Source organism: Lampetra fluviatilis, chromosome 33 (assembly GCF_964198595.1).
Source record: "Lampetra fluviatilis chromosome 33, kcLamFluv1.1, whole genome shotgun sequence".
In the NCBI taxonomy this organism is placed as follows: domain Eukaryota; kingdom Metazoa; phylum Chordata; class Hyperoartia; order Petromyzontiformes; family Petromyzontidae; genus Lampetra; species Lampetra fluviatilis.
This window is the reverse complement of record NC_136307.1, coordinates 11160409-11181052: the sequence shown is the minus strand read 5'-3', so window position 1 is coordinate 11181052 and position 20644 is coordinate 11160409. Positions and strand designations below refer to the sequence as shown.

At 58.9% G+C, this 20644-nt stretch overlaps 1 protein-coding gene across 2 annotated transcripts in view; it reads right to left on the bottom strand.

Moving 5' to 3' along the window:
- LOC144944064 (neuronal PAS domain-containing protein 3-like) overlaps positions 1-20644 on the bottom strand; it is a 60192-nt gene that overhangs the window by 19288 nt on the left and 20260 nt on the right. For both annotated transcript variants that reach the window (XM_078872113.1, XM_078872114.1), the window contains exons 2-3: positions 10003-10247; positions 6497-6579 (exon numbers count right to left, since the gene is read on the bottom strand). In XM_078872113.1, the coding sequence (XP_078728239.1) occupies positions 6497-6579; positions 10003-10247 (328 nt within the window). The remainder of the gene's footprint in view (positions 1-6496; positions 6580-10002; positions 10248-20644) is intronic.

The following is a 20644-nucleotide window of genomic DNA, read 5'->3' as shown; positions in this document are numbered from 1 at the left end:
TATTAAGCATAATCTGCTGCTGTTTGCGAGCTCGCTGGACCGGCTTTGCCCGTCTAAGCCCCCATTGAGGCATCGTCACCGTGCCCCCCCCCTCCCTGCCTTTCTCTCTCTCCCGTGCTGGCACAGCGCCAGAGGGAGCCTCCCCCGTGTGCGAACGCCTCGACCGGCGCACGCGGCACGACACCACCCCCCCCTCCCCACCTGGCCCTCTCGGGAAGTCGCAATTCCGAGAAAAATCGTCCCGGAGGAAAATGTAGCCCGTAATCATACGCCGGCGTTTTATCCTCGCCGTATGCTAATGAGCGGATCGTCTCCGGCTCGACGGACTCCTCTCTCGAAGCGACCGCGGGCCGCTCTACTCGGGGCGTTCACGCGGCCCCCGATGATTGAGGTCCGTAGCGCCCGTTGAGAATGTGTGCACGTGTCCCGCGCACGACGGACGGAGCGTCGCACCGCGTCCCGCGGCCGTCTCTGGCGCGCTAAGCGGGGCTCCCAGGCAGCGGAACGACGCGAGCCGTTTTGGGTTTTCTCTCTTTTACAACAAGAAAAAAAACTCCCAAAGTGTTCGTCAAGAAGGACTCCTTGTGGCCTTTATAGAGGAAAAATACACAACAAGAGACGTTTCGGGCGACGGCCCTTCTTCATAGCACGTGGATAAAAAAAGTAAAGGAACCATTTCCCAAAACGTTGCCTGTTATGTATTCATCGTTTGCAGTCCACGGCTTTATTGATGACGAATTGCGTCGAGTTGTTTTTGCTGAGCGTGCACCGCTGTCAACGCAGCAGCAGGATCACCAGCATCGTCTGTTGCGTCTGTTGTTGTTCTACGATCGTGGCCGCGGTTTTCCCCGCACGTGTGGCTCGCGTGGCCGCGCCCACCGAGAATTCCCGCGCGGTCTCCGATTTCCGCTGGCGGTTGGAGCCAAGCGCCGTCTTGGGGGCCCTCCGTTTGGGGGGCCTCCACCCGGGGGGGCCCCCTCCACCCAACAGCCTCGGCCCGCTCGGGGCCAGCGTTGCTCGGTTAACCCCACGTGCTCCCCCCCCCAACTCCGGCCGGCGTCTCCCTGAATCAGCAGGTGCGGGCGCCCCGTCCTGCCCGCCCCTGCCGGCCTGGCCACGGCACCGCCGCTAATCTGGCGTTCGCTGTCGGAGATGTGAATCCACGGAGCTCTGCCGGGCAGGGCGCGGTGTTGACGGAGGAGGAGGAGGGGAAGAATGTGAACGGAGCGATTGTGACGGAGGCGCCTTCTGTAACTGGCCGTGCTGCGGTGGAATTCCCGAGCTGCCCATTATTTTACATCTCCTGTCCATCACTCACCGCCTCCCCCCCCCCCCACCTGCTCCACCACCTTCTCCACAGGATTACCAAAGCTCCCGTCTTGCCGTTTGACTCCTAACCCTAATTCCCTTATTGTCTTGTCCGGAAAGCTTATCGTGGTTCTGCTACTGACACCACCGCCTCACGTGACGATGAGTCCACGCGGAACTCTCGCCCAGCAGCGCGACTCCGGCTTCAATAAAGACAAGAACAAAAGCAACGAGCTGACAGCACGTGGAAGCGGACAATATCGAGCTACCTCTTAAATACTCTTTGGTTCTTTCGGTAAAGTCACGTAGGTATAAAACAAAATAAATTAAATCACGACGTTTCGCGCGCAACACAAGCGTCCGTCATCAGGTGGGACAACCACAGCAAGAAACAGTTTCTGAAGTGGGCAAAAGGGGGCTGCTGTACCTCTTAAATCCCGTCAAGTGACCTCTCGTTTACACACAGTAGCGGGCAGCACTTGAACACCCGCCCATCTGCTGCGATTAATGTTTGTCACATGACGGCCAACCAAACATCTCGAACCATTAGGATCTGGAAATCGGTCAAATTAAATGTGGAATCATTTAGTTTTATGGGATGGGGGATTTGCTGCGTGACCATTGGCGACCGGGCCGAGTCCATCAGCTCGCCGCATTTGAGAGCCCACTTCAATCGCAACTCGCTTGCATGCAAGTCTACGAGTCCGTGTGTCATTCCGCGGGGTCTCGATTTGTGTCCGCTGCGGTCCTCTGTCTGTGGGTCTTCCAAGCGGGTCAATGGAGGCCGGGCCGAGACAATCAGCCACCTGCCCTTGAGTGTCCCGGTTTCAGCACAGTGGGTGCTTATACCCCGGACTCGAACCCAGGTCTTCGGCAGGGCCGGCTCAGCGTCTCTGACGTCTGCGCCGGTCGGCCACCTCTTTAATTTGGTTTTTCAAAATTTCTACTTCTGATGCTCAGTGACCTGACGGGCAATTCCTTCTGAAGTTCCGTTTCACAAGGATGGGGGGGGGAGGGGTTGGGAGTCCTGCCATCATTTAACCGCATTGAGCATTGCATTTGTTATTTTTCCCAATTAAAATAAAAATTCGGCCGTCATGACGGGATAATTGCCGCACGCAGAATGCGCTTTCATTAGGGCGCCGCGTTTCCATTCCGCCGGCAAACGCGAACCGCGGCGCTAATTGATCCCACGCTAATGGGTCCACGAAGGACGGCGCCGGCTATCACTCGTCACGCGGTGCGATTGTTCCAGCCGGGAGGACGCCGGACAATTCTGTCGAAATATCGTCAGAAGTTCTCGCAGAAAAAATGTCGACGGGTCAGCAGCTCGCCTCCGGGCTGGCGTGGAAGAGTAGGCCAAATGCCCTCTCTGCCAGCAGTGGCGCGAGCAGGAAGCAGCGGAGCTGCACCTTTAACTGGTCACGTTACGTCGAAGCGTGACCCGCCAACGTCGCGGCGCTCGACCGCCGCTCAAAACTTCCACAACAACCGCCAAGCCCCACCGCCCCGCCCCGCCCGCCATCCTCACGGCCGCGGTGAGATGAGCCCCCCGCCCCCTCCCCGTGCCGCCTGCCCCGGGGCGGCGCACGTGAAATTTGATTTGGGTGCGACTCCGTGACTCATTCCTGAGCCGAGCGGCGCCGCGGGCCCTCCCGGACCGCACGGACCACCGCACCGCTGCACCACCACCGCACCACTGCACCACCACCGCACCACCACACCACCGCCGCACCACTGCACTGCTGCATCACCGCACCACCACCGCACCACTGCACCACCACCGCACCACCACCGCACCGCTGCAGCACTGCACCAAAGTACCGGTGTACTGCTGCACTGCACTACCACTGTACTGCTACACTGCACCCCAAGCCTGCACTGCAACATCGCACCACCGCCACACCACTGCAGCGCCACTCCACCACACCGCCGCACTGCTTGACTCCGCCTTGTGCACCGCTGTGTTCCACCATCCTCCACCTCGCTCTCTCTCTACCTACGTCAACAACTCTCCGCCACCACCGCCTCGCTCGCCCCTCTCGCGCTCCACCTAACGGGGCCTCCGGGCTGAAGCGCGCGGCGCTGCTAGCGGAGGCCCCCGCGCCGTAAATCTGCGCGAGCGCGCCGCCCTTCCCACCGCCCCTTCTCTCCGCGGAGCGGCGGCGGCGGCGAGAGGGAGAGGAATCCCGGCCGCCACCGAGCGCCTTATGTTTCCAATTTTCCTCGGGCGCAGGGCCGTAAATTTGCCCTCCTTCCTTTGTGGCGGCGGAGTGGGCTAATCACCCGTGAATGAAAAACGAGGAGCGGCGAGGTGGCCGATTAGAGGATGGAGGGGAGGGGAGGGGACGGCGCACACGTGGCCGGCAGCTGCCGCCACCACCGCCGCCACGATCGCACCTCTTCTCTCGCGAGCGCTCCTCTTTCCCTGCGATCGCACACACGTGGCTCCTCTTCCCTCGCGAGCAAGTGCGACACTCGCTCTTTCACGGAGTAGGGCAAGTGGAAGTTCAGAGGCAGCCTCCAGCAGGGGAGCCGCGCGGACGTAGCGTCGCCTTCAGACCGAGACCCTCGGTCTGAAGATATCTTCCATCATCTCACGACATCTCTCTTCCATCTGCGATATATTGTCCGCTCCGTCACAACTCACTCGAAGTTTAAAATTCAAAAACGGCCAATCGCCCCCCTCCCTCCAGTTCGGCCTGCGACGGGGCAAGCTGGGGCTGGGACTCAGCACCGGGGTGCCAACTATGCCACTCGGTGCCGGCACTCGCCACCAGCCTGAAAAATCTTCCGACGCCTTTGAAGTTGCCGAGTTGACTCGCGCGAGACGAACGGCCGGCGCCCCTGGCCCGGCACGTCGGTAATGCGCCCGCGCCGGCTCGGCGGGCGTCCGTCTCCCGTCTCCCGTCTCATCGCGGCAACGCCCCGGAGCTCCGGCTCCAAACTGGGCTGAGCGTCAGCAGTCGTGGACGGCCTGGCCACGGACCAGCGTCAAAAACCCGCAACTGTAACCTGAGCACGCCGAGCATGCGGCTAACCCAACCGCGATGGCGCGTGGTTAATTTTCGACGCGGCGGTAATGATCGGTGGTTCCTCTTCCGAATACGGAGATCGCGGTTTTGCTCGCCGCCGTGTTTCTGAGCACAGCAGCAGTGAGCGCTCTTGGGTGAGCGCGCTGCGGTGAGAGTGCTAAGGTGAGGGCTCTACGGTGAGCACGCTAGGATACGGTGAGCGTGCCGTGCTACGCTGAGCACGCTACGGTGAGGGGTCTACGGTGAGCGCTATGGTGAGGGCGCTACGAACACAGCAGTCTGGTGAGCGCGCCACGCTATGGGGAGCGCGCCACGCTAGGAACGCGGCAGTCCAAGTTCGGTTCCCGGCCACGGATGAACACCGGCGGTCACGGCACCCCAGGCCAATCTGACTCACACTTTGCCAGCATGGGCACCCGACACGGCGTGGGGAGGCATTTCATCCAGCAGTGGAACAGTGACAACGAGCTCCCGCAAAACTCGATCGTCCGCAGGTGCACGCGATCGTTTACGAGGGATGTGGCCACGGCGGCCATCGTCATCATCGTCATTATCGTCGTTGTTGAGAACGATCCTAAACGGGCGCGCCGATCTCTCCGAGCGGCGCGATCTAATTACGTGCGTGTGGCTCTCCCATACGCTTAGAGACTCCGGTAATTCATCCCAGCCCTGCTTCAAGAGCTGCGCTGTGTGGCTGGCACATGTTCCCTCGGAGCGCGAGGGAGCGAAGGGAGCGAGGGAGCGAGGGATTGGGGGAGCGAGAGAGTGAAGGAGGGATGGAGTGAGGGAGTGAAGCAGACAGGGAGCAAAGGAGGGAGCGGGGCAGCAAAGGAGCGGGGCAGTGGGGGAGCGACGGAGCGAGGGAGAGAGGGAGGGAGGGAGCGACGGAGCGAGGGAGCGAGGCAGCAAAGGAGCGGGGCAGTGGGGGAGCGACGGAGCGAGGGAGAGAGGGAGGGAGTGGGGGAGCGAGGCAGCAAAGGAGGAGCGAGGGAGCGAGTCTGACAGCAGCGTCAATCGGAAAAGCAGAGAGCGGTAACGCCGGGCACGTGACCATCACGGCGAGCGCGCCGCATTCCTCCCCGGGACCCACCCCCAACCCACTCCCCTGAACCAGTGCCGGAGGCGGCGGTGGCTACAGGTGTCCCTGGCATCGCGCCACGAACCCCACACCCCCCCCACAAACTCCACCGTCCGTCACCGCTCCGCGCCTCCGAGCGGGAACCGGAGCAGCGGCAGCCGCGGGGCGCCGCTCAAAGTCAACGTCGGCGACGGTGTCCCCCCCCCCCCCCGCAGGGCGGCGGCAAATTTTCCACATTCCTATGGCAAGGGCCGTTTTTGTGTCGAACGTCGTCGGCCCAACGCGGAGAGGTGTTGCGAGTGTGGCCAGGCCGTTCGGGGGCGGGGGTCTGCCGCTCAGACTTCTCCGCCCCGCGCGTTGCGTCTCTCCTCCTCCTCCTCCGAACAAAAAAATAAAAATGCGCGGCCTTTTTTGTTCACGCCGACATTTGTGGGGGCCGCGCTGAGCGTCTCGACGGAGTGTCAGAAAACGTCATGGGACCACCCTTGCCAGGATCAAAATATAAGAATGGGTTGTACCCTTTGTGGCAATAAAACAGGAGGTGTTAAGATGTAAAAACAGCAAACAGAAACCCTTTGCAAGGAATCATGTCTGCATTATACTTTGTGGTGAACATGCAAACAAAAAATAAACATGCTCTGATAGCATATGATGCATTGTCTTGGAAACTGATTGGTTCACACCAGACCAATCAGTTGCATGTTCATCACAAGTACGTGTCGTTAATACAGACATGATTCCTTGCAAAAAGGTTACACTTTGGTGTTTTAACATCTTAACACAACCGTTTTATTGCCAGAAAGGATAAAACTCTGCCTTGCGAGTTGTTGTTGTTGTCGTTGTTATTGCCCGAGATGGAGGCATCGGCATGATTCCACCAACATCCGTTCAGACGCAAGTCTGGGTCACGGGCCCTAACCCTGGCATTCACCCTGGCGCTGACCCTGGTATTGACCTCCGTGTTCATTCTCGTATTGACCCTTGCTAGCGCTGACGTGCGTTGACACTTGTGCGCACCCTGGTGCTGACCTCGATATTGACCCTGGCGCAAGCACCCCCCCCCCCCGCGTCTCACCTGCAGGACGTGGCTCCCCAGGTGCTGCTCAAACACCTCCTGCGCCAGTGCGCTGGGGCTCCTACGCCGCTGAACGCCGATCGCTGCACGCGCACGCAAACACACGGACACACACGGACACACACGGACACACGCAAACACACGGACACACGCAAACACACGAACACACACGGACACACACGGACACACACGGACACACACGCAAACACACGGACACATGGACACACGCAAACACACGAACACACACGGACACACACAAACACACGGACACACACGGACACATGCAAACACACGGACACACGCAAACACACGGACACACACGGACACATGCAAACACACGGACACACACGGACACACGCAAACACACGGACACACGCGGACACACGCAAACACATGGACACACACGGACACACGCAAACACACGGACACACACGGACACATGCAAACACACGGACACACACGGACACACATTGACACACATTGACACAGGTCCCACGTGGTGGCCTTAACAGACTGGCCGGGGCGAGGTGCTGTTAGCGAGCGGCGCTTATGAAAGGCCGGCAACGGCCCACAAGGAGGTGGGTGGTCGACACCGTGACCGGCCGCCTTTGTCTCCCCAGTGCCGATATTTATACACCGCACCAGGCGCTTATTTAAAGCCGCGTGGAGGTCTAAGCGCGTGCGTGTGTGTAGCACAGGCACGCACGCGTGCAGGCGCACGCACGAACGCAACACACAGGCGCATGTACGCGCACGCTCAACACCGTCATCGTGAGCACAGTCCTGCCGACGGGACATTGCATGAAACGTCGGCCGATTAATGAGGCAGCGTGAACGACGACGACGACGACGTTATTTGACACCGCTACCCAACGCAGTCCCGTCGGTGGAACTCCACCCGGGAGTGTTTTTCATCTGCCGACGTCCAACATCGAAACCCGACCCAAGTGCCTGGGTCGAGCGTTTTATCACCGCCACGCTGTGCTACAAACATGGGGAGCGAGAGTGGCACCACGGTGGCTAGGAGATGTTAACTCCCTCGCCTGGTATACAGCAGGTCGTGGGTTCGATCCCGACCCCGACGCCTGCTGTATATTTGTAGTTGTCGTGTTTCTCTCCCCGTGGTCCTGTGGATTTTTTCTCCGGATCCTCCAGTTTTTCCCTCCACATTTAGAATCAGCGCCACGCGTTCAGAGTATTTGGCTGCTGCTATAAATGTCCACGTGATGACGAGACACTTCGTTGAGCTATCATTTGTGGCCCAGTTTCTTCTGAAAAAAAGCGATATAGCTCAGTGGGCCTTTCCTGGTAAAATAAAAAATTGTTTCGTTTAGAGTGCCGGGACATGGCCGCCACCCCCCACTCCCCGTGCGGGTGGTCCCAGGCGACCCATCCTCTTTCGCTCGTTGCCGAGCGCAGGGCCCAGAGAACCAGGATGCCAAGCGGCCCGCGACCAACAGTACGATTGAGGCTGTAATAGGTGAGAGTTGACACGTGCGTTAAATTGAGCGTGGTTGCGACGATGGTGGTGGTGGGAGGAGGAGGAGGAGGAGGGAATTCCACAGTGGAGCAGCAGTGCACGCGGGAAGCAGCAGACAGACGTCTTGTGACCAGCAGTGTGGTGAGTGGGTGGGTGAGTGAGCGAGTCAGTGGGTCAGTGAGTGGGTGGGTGGCTGCTTCAGTGGGTGAGTGGGTCAGTGAGTGAATGGGTGGGTGAGTGGGTGATTGAGCGAGTAAGTGGGTGAGTGAGTGAGTGAGTGGGCGAGTGAGTAGGCGTGTTAGTGGACGGGTAAGCGAGTGGGTGAGCGAGCGAGTCAGTCCTCTGCACGGGTGATTTCTGATTATATAACCGGGGCGCGCAGGGCAGCACCTTGTCTCGGCACATCAGCCGCGCCGCCGCTGCCGCCACCACCAGCACCACCACTCCCACCTCTCGCCGGCCTCGGTGTGTAGCCCGAAGGTCCCCGCGTGTCACCGTGAGAAATATCTCTCTCTCCCCACGGTGCACTTCATTATTAATCCCAGGCACTACATCAATCCTCGTCACGCCGGGAATATTAACGCAGGCAACTGCCAGGGGGAGTCTGCTGCTGGAACAAGTCTGAGACACCTCCCCGCGCCCCCCCCCCACCACTCCCCTCCACTCCCCGCAGCGACCGCCGGTGTCTTAAACTTAATAACACTCCGTCAGATGCCGTGCGGGCGCTTTCGCTGCCGAAGAATAATTACCGCGGATAACACGCGAGCGGGCGAGCTGGTGGGCGAGAGCGGGCGAACGACGTGCTGTGGCTGCGTGCACGACAGAGAGAGAGAGAGTGGGGCCGACCGTGAGGGGGACGAGGTTCGCGGTCTCGGAGACTTGCGGGGGGGGGGGGGGAGAGGAAGGGGGGGGGGTTTCTTTCTCTCTCAAGTTCCCGCGTCTCAGACGTGTGTCGAGGCATCGCTGACCGTATCCTGCTTGGGGCCCCGCAGAAAATTCCGCATTCCTATGGCGGGGGTGAGTCTATCCATACCGCAACCACAGCTGATTCACCTCCCGTTTTATCAACTCCCGGAGAAAGGATGATGGGATTGGGGGGACAACCCTTGACCCAGACCGGGATTTGAACTCGCGACCTCTCCGATTGAGAGCCGCTCCTTCTGCCACTCGCTCTGCCGCGTGTTGAGGCTGGATATTCCCGAACCCCTCTGGGGACGTCAACAAGATAACGAGAGAGTGAGAATCGGGGTGAGAGTTCGTTGAAGCGATCAGCTCACACCGTGGTGTGGAGCTGCCACGCGCTCTCTCCGATCGGCACGTTGGCATGACGAGCCGCGTTTGTTGGAGCGCGCACGAGGGATTACGGCGATGGTGCGAGTGAAAGCCAGCGCCATCGACCTCAGCGCAATGACGACGGCTAAGCGTTGTTGTTGTCGCCCTCGGGCCTAAGTTTTTGCGCGTGTACGTAACACGCGCGGGGGGCGGAGGGGGGGCGGGCGGCGAACCGTGGCGCGCCATCGCTGAGACTCTCGCACCAACGAGCCGGTGCTGAGCCGTTGACGGCGCGGTCAGAGCGGGCGGCGAGGGATTACGCAACGCGATTTGCTTTCGCTCGGCCTCCTCGACAACAACAACAGGACGGCCCGTGGAGCTCGTGGCGCGGGAGGAGGATTTTAAACGTTTGGGAGCGATCGAGCAAGGGAACGAAGCACAGCACAAGGCACGAGGTGCTGTGCTTCGTAATCGCTATGCCGTGGAATTTCCGGAATTTTAGGAAAGGATCGTAAGCTGGGACAAATGGGCCATGCAGTTCAGCGGTCGATCCAGCCTCCCGCCCTCCCCCCATCTCCATTGGTGCACCCGGTGCGGTGTCCGGTCACGGGAGAGATGGAAGATGAGCGGACGAACGGACGTACAAACGGACACGTGGACGAACGAACGCACGGATCAACGGTCAAACGAACGCGAGCAGGGACGACCGCGCCGCTTGGCGATGACCAGAGAGGGGCCTCCCCCCGCTTCCCACCTTTGACGGAGGTGTTGGGCGGCGGCCCCTCGCTGCGGAGGTTCCAGGGCGGGTCGCCGTGGGCCGCGAAGTTGCGAATCTTCAAGTAGCTGATGGTGAGGCGCACGATGGAGGCCTTGTCGAGCTGGCTCGTGATGGCACCGGGCAGCGGCAGCAGCTTGGCCAGCTCGTAGAACTCGAAGTTCTCCTTGCCGCGCCGCGAGCGCGCCGCGTCGCGCGACTTCTCCTTGCGGACCATCTGCAGCCTGGCGGGTGGGGGTGAGGGGGGGTCAGCGGTTGTCGTTGGCATCGGTAGCATCATCAATATATAATAATCACAAGAATCGTCGTGATAACAACAACGTCAACTTGTAATGCGTCGTCACCGTTGTCGCGCTCGCCGCACTGTATTAGGTTGAAAACTAATTTCTTGAGAAATTATTGTTGTTGTTGTCGCTGCGTTTCGCTTGCTGTCCTTCCCCCACACCTCCGATTAGCACGAAATAATTTCAACATACGTACTACGTAAGTATCCACTCATCGCTCCCGTACAGAGGGAGGGAGAGAGGGAGGACGACTCAGAAGCACCAGGAGGAGGGACCACATACAAGGAGTGGGAAGGCAGCAGCAGCAGCGGAAGGCGGCAGCAGCAGCAGCGGCAGCAGCGGCGGCAGCGGCGGCGGCAGCGGCGGCGGCAGCAGCGGCGGCAGCGGCGGCAGCAGCGGCAGCAGCGGCAGCAGCGGCAGCAGAGGCAGCAGCGGCAGCAGCAGCAGCGGCAGCAGCAGCAGCGGCAGCAGCGGCAGCAGCGGCGGCAGCAGCGGCGGCAGCAGCGGCGGCAGCAGCGGCAGCAGCAGCGGCAGCAGCGGAAGGCAGCAGCGGCGGCAGCAGCGGCAGCAGCGGCAGCAGCGGCGGCAGCGGCGGCAGCAGCGGCGGCAGCGGCGGCGGCAGCGGCGGCAGCAGCGGCGGCAGCAGCGGCAGCAGCGGCAGCAGCAGCAGCGGAAGGCGGCAGCAGCAGCGGCAGCAGCAGCAGCCACGCGGCTCCACCAACAATTCCCCCAGCTCTGCAGTCCTCTACACACGAAGGTGTTATCGCCCAATTGATGTGGGAGGAAACCAGAGCACCCGGAGGAAACCCACGCGTGCGAGGGGGAAACACTCTATCCCATACAGACGGGACACAGTTGGGAGTCAGTAGGATCGGCACAATCGGTAGCATCAGCGCCTTCAGCGTCACGAGTAGTGTCAGCACCGTCAGCATCGTCAGCAGCATAATCCCCATCATTACTACACCATCATCATCATCACTACCTCATTACTATCATTACCATCATTGCCACCATCACTATACAATCGTTATCATCACTATCATTACCTTAATCACTACATCATCACTATCATCACTACTATCATCACTATCATCACTACTATCATCACCACCATCACTATACAATCGCCATCATCACGATCATCGCAATCGTCACTACACCATCGCCATCATCACTATCATCACCATCATCACTACACCATCGCCATCATCACTACACCATCGCCATCATCACTACACCATCGCCATCATCACCTTCATCACCATCATCACTATAATTACCATAATCACTACACCATCGCCATCATCACTATCATCACCATCATCACTATAATTACCATCATCACTACAATTACCATCATCACTACACCATCGCCATCATCACTATCATCACGGCCCCATGCGGTGGCGGTAACGGCCACTCACACGGCTCGGAGGGCCGTCCGTGGCCAAAGTGGCGGTGCAGCCGAGGGCGGGGTTGGAGTGAGCCACCCCCCCCCCCCCGCGAAGAGCTCTCGCTCCGACCGCCCAACTCCAGCAGCGCACGAAGGTCGTGGGTCCAGGGGTGGGGTGGGGGGGGAGACTATGGGGACGACTGACCCCCTCTCTTCAAGACGGCAACAATTGGTAGTGTTTCACCGATATTTACTAATTCGAATATAGCGAGGGATTATTTATTATTATTATTCGTGTGGGGCTCTATTTAAAAATATGTATATTTTGGGACTGCCCCACCCCCTGCACCCCCCCCCCCCCGCACGCCTGGAGAAGTTTCCAAATCTGCCTCGGCCTCATGGGCGTCACGGTGCAAAACACGGGCGGTTGGGGGTCGATTGACCACTCACAACAAAGGTGTTTGGGTGAGATCGCGTTATTTATAAATATGTCGCAACCCTCCACCACCCGACACGGCCAATCAGTAAGAAAAAAATGTGTCACGTTGACAAAAGACAAATAGTTCACTACTTTAGCCCACCGGTGTGTTGAAGAGTGAATCCACAACATTTACAATTTTTGAGTAGTACGACGTTTCGCTGCTAATTACATCAACCAGCATCATCGGGCGATTTGCCAGAATAGTGAAGCCCTCCACCTGCTCCCGGTCTTAAATAGAGCAGCAGCAGGGTGACGTCATCATTTAACCCAATCTGATTGGCCGTGTCGGTGGTGGAGGGTTGCTACACATTTTAAATAACCTGATCTAACCCAAAAAGCTTTATTATGAGTAATATTGGTCGTGAAAGCCTACGTGTTAAATCGATTGACCGGCTCAGACGTCACCCGCCCCCTGACGTCAGCCGCGGGAATCGAACTCGGGCCCGCGTGGTTGACCGGCGCGGCACTTTGCGGAGCGGCCGAGTCACCACGGCCGCTCGGCGGCCTCGCCGCCCGCGTGCCGTTGCGTTACTCACGACGACGGCGACACGGAGACATCGACCGGCCGCGTGCCCACGGGCGTGGGATTTACGAGTTTTCATCTCCTCTGTCTGGCGGCTTCGGCCGTCGTGGTCAGCGGTCGGTTTGCAGCCGAGCGGCGCGCGCGCTCGTCACGGTGGGGGAGCACACTGCCAAGTCTCGCGTGGCAGTGTTGCAGTAAACCCTCGCTATTCACGAGTTCTGGATTCGCAAGGTTCGCACATTGGCGAGGTACAAAATGGAAAAAAATACATCAACACCCGGTAAGGCCCCACTGAGCTGTGTAGCTCTTTTTCAGAAGCGACTTGTGGCTTCCACAAATGAAATCCAAATCAAGTGGCTCATAATCACGTGGAAATGTAATAGCAGCAGCTTAGAACGCTCTAAAGGCGTGACGTTGATTCTAAATGTGGAGGGAAAAAACCGTAGGAGCCGGAAGGAAATCCACGCGACCACGGGGAGAGAGAGATGCGCAAAACCCGAAATATACAACAGGCGTCGCGTCATGGTCGGTATCGAACCCACGACCTCGTGCGTACCAGGCGAGGGAGTTAACATCTCGCCACCGTTCCCTATCCGCGACCCGACGGACTCCAGCGTTTGCGAGTGTACGCCCTGGCGCCAGGCCACCGAAACCGAGGAGTTGCGCGCAGAATGTTAAATCCGACACCGTGTGGGATGATTAGGCGCGCCACCTCGGCTGCCTGCGAATTAGGTACCAACCTTGCAGCTCCTCTGAACTGGCTATTGTGCATTTCGACTTTATTGCCCTTAATCCTGCCTCCCAAGCGTCCGACGAGAGAGGGAGAGTGCCTCTTGCACTTTCCTCTCTCACTCCATCTCCCGAATTCCTCGCCACCACCACCACCTTGTCCATCGTCGTCAAGAGGAGCACGTTGGCTACGTAGGATGCAAAAGAAGTTCAACATACATAAAAAAAACACTTCGATCTTTACAATCTATGATTTATTTATTGTCGTCATTTTTTATTAAAAATGTACCATTTCCACCGCTATGTTACCTCGTACCAGGAACGTAACCACATTGTATTGTATAGTACGGCTCTCTATGCGAGTCCATGGCTCCCTGTGTGAGTCTATGTGAATACATGAGTCTCTATGTGAACTTGCGGTTCTCTATGTGAGCTTCCGCGTCTCCACGTGAGTCTACTACAATCGAATTGTAGTAGTTTACTTTGTTTTGATTTTGTCACCTGGGTGACCCAGGTCAGTCACGCTTGCAACCGAGATGACATCCTGCATGGGAGTGAGTGCCGAGTTCTCACCTCAACACAAAATAAACGTGGCCCTGTGGCCAACACGCAAACTCCAAATATTCAACAGGCGATTCTGACCCTGACGATGCCTGCTGTATGTTGGGAGTTTACGTGTCTCTCTCTCTCTCCCCGTGGTTGCGTGGATTTTTCTCCGGGTCCTCCGGTTTTTCCCCCCCCCAACATTTGCCATGAACCTTCTACGCGTTCACGATGTAGATTGTAAACGTGGACATTCCCAGCGGCATTTTAGAAGCTCTAGAAGTCCACGCCACGATCAGCCAGTTCGGCTCTGACAAAGAGCTACGGAGCTCGGCATGGGACGCCTCACCTGGGAAATGAAAAAACTAAAATAATTTGCCGAAATAGTTCAAGTGCAACCACCACGGTTTGTGCGACGCGCACTCTCCCTCCCCAGGCTCTCGCTCGGCCACGGTCGCCCGCCCCACCCCCCCGGGGCGCCGGGCACGGGGGGACCGCGTCTCCAGCGGCACGACGCGTCTCGACGTTCGCACGATGCCGATCGCCGCGCCGTCGGACGAGTTTGTGACAAGATCCGACCGCGTGCATCCGGTGTTCGCCGAGCTGCATTGGCTTCCGGTTGCCGAACGAATACATCGTTATGAGGTCGCGCCCGTTGCACGCAAAGTTGCTTGCCACAAATGAACCACACAATGCGTTGCTGACCATCACCGCGCGGCCTGCGGTCATCCTCGCTTGTGGCTCGCCATCGAACAAAGGCGGTGGTCACCGCATCGCGCGGCGCTTTCAGATGCGCTTCTGCGCCCGTCTCGAACGCTCCTCCTTCCGATATTAGGAAGCCCCTGGAGCTATGCACTTTTAAAACATCGAGATTGAAAAAGTCATTTTTTTAAACTTCTTTTTTCATTTAGTTTGTTGATGGTTGGCTACGTAGAGTGCGAAAGAAGTTCAACACACATACACCAGAGACCTGGACTACCGAAAGCACCCGAGATGCAGTTAAAAATGTTTCGTCTCGGCTACGGCAAAAATGACCAACGTCAACGCCGTGCCCGCTGCTTGACGACGCGAGACTTTGATGTCGACCGTCCCAGCCGGGCGACCGTCGCAAGGGAAGGGCCCCGTGGTCTCGGCGGGGACCTCGCACGCGTCGACAAAGGGCAGCGGCGACCCGCGGATCCTTTGTGAGCGACGCCGCCGCACGAGCCGCTCCTTCCACGCGCTCGACGTTCCCGCACACTCGCAACGCTCCCTCACACACAGCGCTCCCTCACGCTCCCTCACGCTCCCTCACGCTCAACGCTCCCTCACGCTCCCTCACGCTCCCTCACACTCCCTCACGCACAGCGCTCCCTCACGCTCCCTCACGCTCCCTCACACTCCCTCACGCTCCCTCACGCTCCCTCACGCTCCCTCACGCTCCCTCACGCTCAACGCTCCCTCACGCTCCCTCACGCTCCCTCACACTCCCTCACGCACAGCGCTCCCTCACGCTCCCTCACGCTCCCTCACACTCCCTCACGCTCCCTCACGCTCCCTCACGCTCCCTCACGCTCAACGCTCCCTCACGCTCCCTCACGCTCAACGCTCCCTCACGCTCCCTCACACTCCCTCACACACAGCGCTCCCTCACGCTCCCTCACGCTCAACGCTCCCTCACACTCCCTCACGCTCAACGCTCCCTCACGCTCCCTCACACTCCCTCACGCACAGCGCTCCCTCACGCTCCCTCACGCTCAACGCTCCCTCACACTCCCTCACGCACAGCGCTCCCTCACGCTCCATCACGCTCAACGCTCCCTCACACTCCCTCACGCTCAACGCTCCCTCACACTCCCTCACGCTCAACGCTCCCTCACGCTCCCTCACGCTCAACGCTCCCTCACACTCCCTCACGCTCAACGCTCCCTCACACTCCCTCACGCTCAACGCTCCCTCACACTCCCTCACGCTCAACGCTCCCTCACACTCCCTCACGCACAGCGCTCCCTCACGCTCCCTCACGCTCAACGCTCCCTCACACTCCCTCACGCTCAACGCTCCCTCACGCTCCCTCACACTCCCTCACGCACAGCGCTCCCTCACGCTTCCTCACGCTCAACGCTCCCTCACGCTCAACGCTCCCTCACACTCCCTCACGCTCAACGCTCCCTCACACTCCCTCACGCTCAACGCTCCCTCACGCTCCCTCACACTCCCTCACGCACAGCGCTCCCTCACGCTCCCTCAGGCTCCCTCACACTCCCTCACACACAGCGCTCCCTCACGCTCCCTCACGCTCAACGCTCCCTCACACACAGCGCTCCCTCACGCTCCCTCACACTCCCTCACGCACAGCGCTCCCTCACGCTCCCTCAGGCTCCCTCACACTCCCTCACACACAGCGCTCCCTCACGCTCCCTCACGCTCAACGCTCCCTCACACACAGCGCTCCCTCACGCTCCCTCACACTCCCTCACGCACAGCGCTCCCTCACGCTCCCTCACGCTCCCTCACACTCCCTCACACACAGCGCTCCCTCACGCTCCATCAGGCTCCCTCACACTCCCTCACGCACAGCGCTCCCTCACGCTCCCTCACGCACAACGCTCCCTCACGCTCCCTCATGCACAGCGCTCCCTCATGTCCCCTCACGCACAACGCTCCCTCACGCTGAACCCTCCCTCACGCTCCCTCACGCTCCCTCATGTCCCCTCACGCTCCCTCACGCTCAACGCTCCCTCACGCTCCCTCATGCACAGCGCTCCCTCACGCTCCCTCACGCACAACGCTCCCTCACGCTCCCTCACGCACAACGCTCCCTCACGCTCCCTCATGCACAGCGCTCCCTCATGTCCCCTCACGCACAACGTTCCCTCACGCGGAACCCTCCCTCACGCTCCCTCACGCTCCCTCACGCTCAACGCTCCCTCAGTCTCCCTCAGGCTCCCTCACGCTCAACGCTCCCTCAGGCTCCCTCAGGCTCCCTCACGCTCAACGCTCCCTCAGGCTCCCTCATGTCCCCTCACGCTCAACGCTCCCTCACGCTCCCTCAGGCTCCCTCACGCTCAACGCTCCCTCACGCGCCCTCACACTCCCTCATGTCCCCTCACGCACAGCGCTCCCTCACGCTCCCTCAAGCGCACAATGCCCGCTGCTCCCTCACGCCCCATGCTCCAGCGTGGGTCACCTGTTGCGACGCGACTGCTCTGCTGATCTCAGTTGGCATTGAAATAAAAACAGAACAGAGTTGAGTTGAGCCACTCGTCGCGCTTGTTCTGACAATGACGGAACGAGAGCAGCGAGGGGACGAAGGGGGTGAGGGCAGTGAGGGAATGAGGGGTGCGAGAGAGTGAGGGGAGCGAGGGGAGCGAGGGGATAGAGAGAAGAGAGGGGAGCGAGGGAGCGAGGGTGCCCTCCGCGGGGTGGGCGGTGTTCGTTGCATGCGGTTGCATCAGCGGAGTGGCGGAGTAAAGTCCCCCGCTCTTATCACGGAGCCACAAGTTCCAGCAGCAGCAGCAGCAGCAGCGAGTGGTGCTCATTACAACAACACCAATCACACTCCTCCTCCTCCCCGGGCATCGTTCTCGACGACGTCCGACGTTTCCCCCCGCGTGCCGGGGGGCTTCTTCAGCAGTGCAACGAAACGCGGCACGGAAGAATCTCCCAGCCCCGTGGTGTGCGCGTGAACGTTGGGCGCCGAGCCGAACCGCACACACCAGTGCAGCACAACCCGCAAACCACTCCGCAGAGGTTAACCAAGCCAAATTGCTTTTATAATTTCAAGTTTGTAGCAAAAAAAACAATTTACAACTTGTCTTTACTTTAAGCGTAGCGCTCAGTTTACACGTGATTAAATTAACGAATGACAGGTGAATTAAAATAATAACAGGGATTTAATTTTCCCTGTCGCTCTGACGAAGGAATGATCTCTGGTGAGTAGATAAGACTCAGCCCGGTCACCAATGGCTGCACAAGAACAAACCATCGACTTAAAATAGCTTCGGTACTCAATTTGACTAAATTCCAGATTTCTAAATTAAAAATATCTCTTTGACTGTCACGCAACAAGTTGGCCTACTTCACAACATTTATTTTTACCTCGCCACGTTCACCAATTCTGTAGAATACCACCGCAGCAGCTGCTTTGCACCTCACGATTAAATTAACGCAACATCTCGTCATAGCCCCGCGGTTGTGGCGGTGGTGGTGGTGGTGGTGGCGGCGGCGGCTACGCTGCTGCTGCTGCACGTGGCTGCCTGTAACCCGGCACGATGGAGGCTGCAGCGAGGGGTTGGCGGATCACCGCACGCAGATGTTCGGAGCCATACCCTGGCTCGCCCTGGCCACGCACAAAACCGTCCACTGTTCCATCTGTTCCATCTGCATGGGATAGAACGTTGCCCCCTTTCACGCGTGCGCTTTGTCTGGGTGCTTCGGTTTCTCACCACGTGTCCAGACATTCATTGGCCGAGAACATCCGAAATGTGGAGGGACCGCAGAGCTTCGGCAATAGTTGGTACCCACAAGCTGGCAGCCGCCTGATGATGCTTGTTGTCATCACCACCGGCGAAACGTCGTACACTCCAATTGCAAATGTTGCCGGTTTACTCTCCAACACACCGGTGTGCCGAACTGGCTACGAGACAAACCTTGCTAATTGGCTGTGTCCGGTGGTGGCGGCGTGTCTAACGACACATTTATATTTGTTTTATCGCGATCTTACCACAAAAAGCCCCCTCTATTATGTATGTCGTCATCAGCATCATCAACATTTTGGCTTCACTGGAAAAGCAGACGGCCATGACGAGAGCTCTGGGCGCTCTCACCTCGATGTGCAAATGACAACAGAATAAAAATGACCGCGACGCAGTTTGACTTGGTACTCCGTGCTCTGCGCGAAGAGCATCCGAGGTCGCTTCACAATACACAAACTCAAACCCGGAGAATACTCAAAACCTCTGGCCAATCAATACTCAAAACCACTGGCCAATCGATAATCAAAACCACTGGCCAATCGATAATCAAAACCACTGGCCAATCGATAATCAAAACCACTGGCCAATCTATAATCAAAACCACTGGCCAATCGATAATCAAAACCACTGGCCAATCGATAATCAAAACCACTGGCCAATCAATAATCAAAACCACTGGCCAATCGATAATCAAACCCACTGGCCAATCAATAAAACCACTGGCCAATCAATAACCACAAGCAGTGGCCACTCACTCAGCCACTCAGTTACCCACCTCACCCACCCACCTCACCACTCCATTCAGCCACTCACTCAGCCACCCCCGTTCGACTGCTGCGCCTGCGACGTCCAAAGTGACGGGGGGGGGGGGCGCCCTGCTTCCGCAGTGCGCCCCCCCCCCCCCTTCTCATTTGAAACGACTTCGAGGAACCAACGAGATATTCTTTCGGTAAATAAATAAAAAGTAGTAATTTTTTTTTTTACCAATCTATGCGACTTTACCGAAAGACCCAAAGAATGTGAATTCCTGCACTCACGAAAGCTTCATAGTCAAGATTGAATCAACAAGAGTTGGGAAATTCGCCAATCCCAACGTGCGACTGCGTAAAGTCGACCCACCCCCCCTGAGGACACGAAGAAGGCCTCAGGAGGCACCACGCGGGGAGTGCAACAGTCACGACCACGGTCGGAACGGGGTGTTGGAATGGGGGCGTTGGAACGGGGCGTTAGAACCGCGGCGTTAGAACGGGGCGTTAGAACGGGGCGTTGGAACGGGGGCGTTGGAACGGGGGCGTTGGAACGGGGGCGTTGGAACAGGGCGTTAGAACCGGGGCGTTGGAACGGGGCGTTGGAACGGGGTCGTTGGAACGGGGGCGTTGGAACGGGGGCGTTAGAACGGCGGCATTGGAATGGGGGCGTTGGAACGGGGGCGTTGGAACGGGGTGTTAGAACGGGGGAGTTGGAACGGGGGCGTTGGAACGGGGCATTGGAACGGGGAAGTTGGAACGGGGGAGTTGGAATGGGGGCGTTGGAACGGGGAAGTTGGAACGGGGCGTTAGAACGGGGTAGTTGGAACGGGGGCATTGGAACGAGGGCATTGGAACGGGGCGTTGGAACGGGGCGTTGGAACGGGGGCGTTGGAACGGGGGCGTTCGAGCGGCCCAGCGCGTTACCACTCCGCCCGGAAAAGGTCTCCCCCACCGCCCACCGCCCGTGATCTCCGTCTTGATGAAGCATCGGCAATGAAAGCGGCGGCGTGGCGAGCTTCACTGGGCAGACACCAGACACAACAACAATGTCTTTATCTGGGCCACGCGGAGGAGGGTGGGGGGGTGCGACCCTCACACCCTCCCCTGGCTGGGCGCCCTCTGTGAGGCCGTGAAGGCCCGGCACAATGCAGGCGCGGAGTTGTTCCCTCTCCCACGCGCCGTGAATAATTACTCTTCCCGCGCCGGTATTGAAATATCACGAGGTGGGGGCGGGGGCGTCTGCCTGGAATGGGGGCGGTGGGAGATGAGGAGGGATGGGGGATCATGGATGGTGGCGGTGGGGGGGGTCTCTTCTGTCTCTGTGCAAACATGCGCGGTCACTCCCTCCCCACCGCCCACGACCCTTGACCCTAACTCTGACCCCTGCGTGTAGCCCCGCGGTCACAACCGTGACCCCCGGGCCCACCGCCCCGGCGTGACCTCCTCCTGACCAATCACCCGC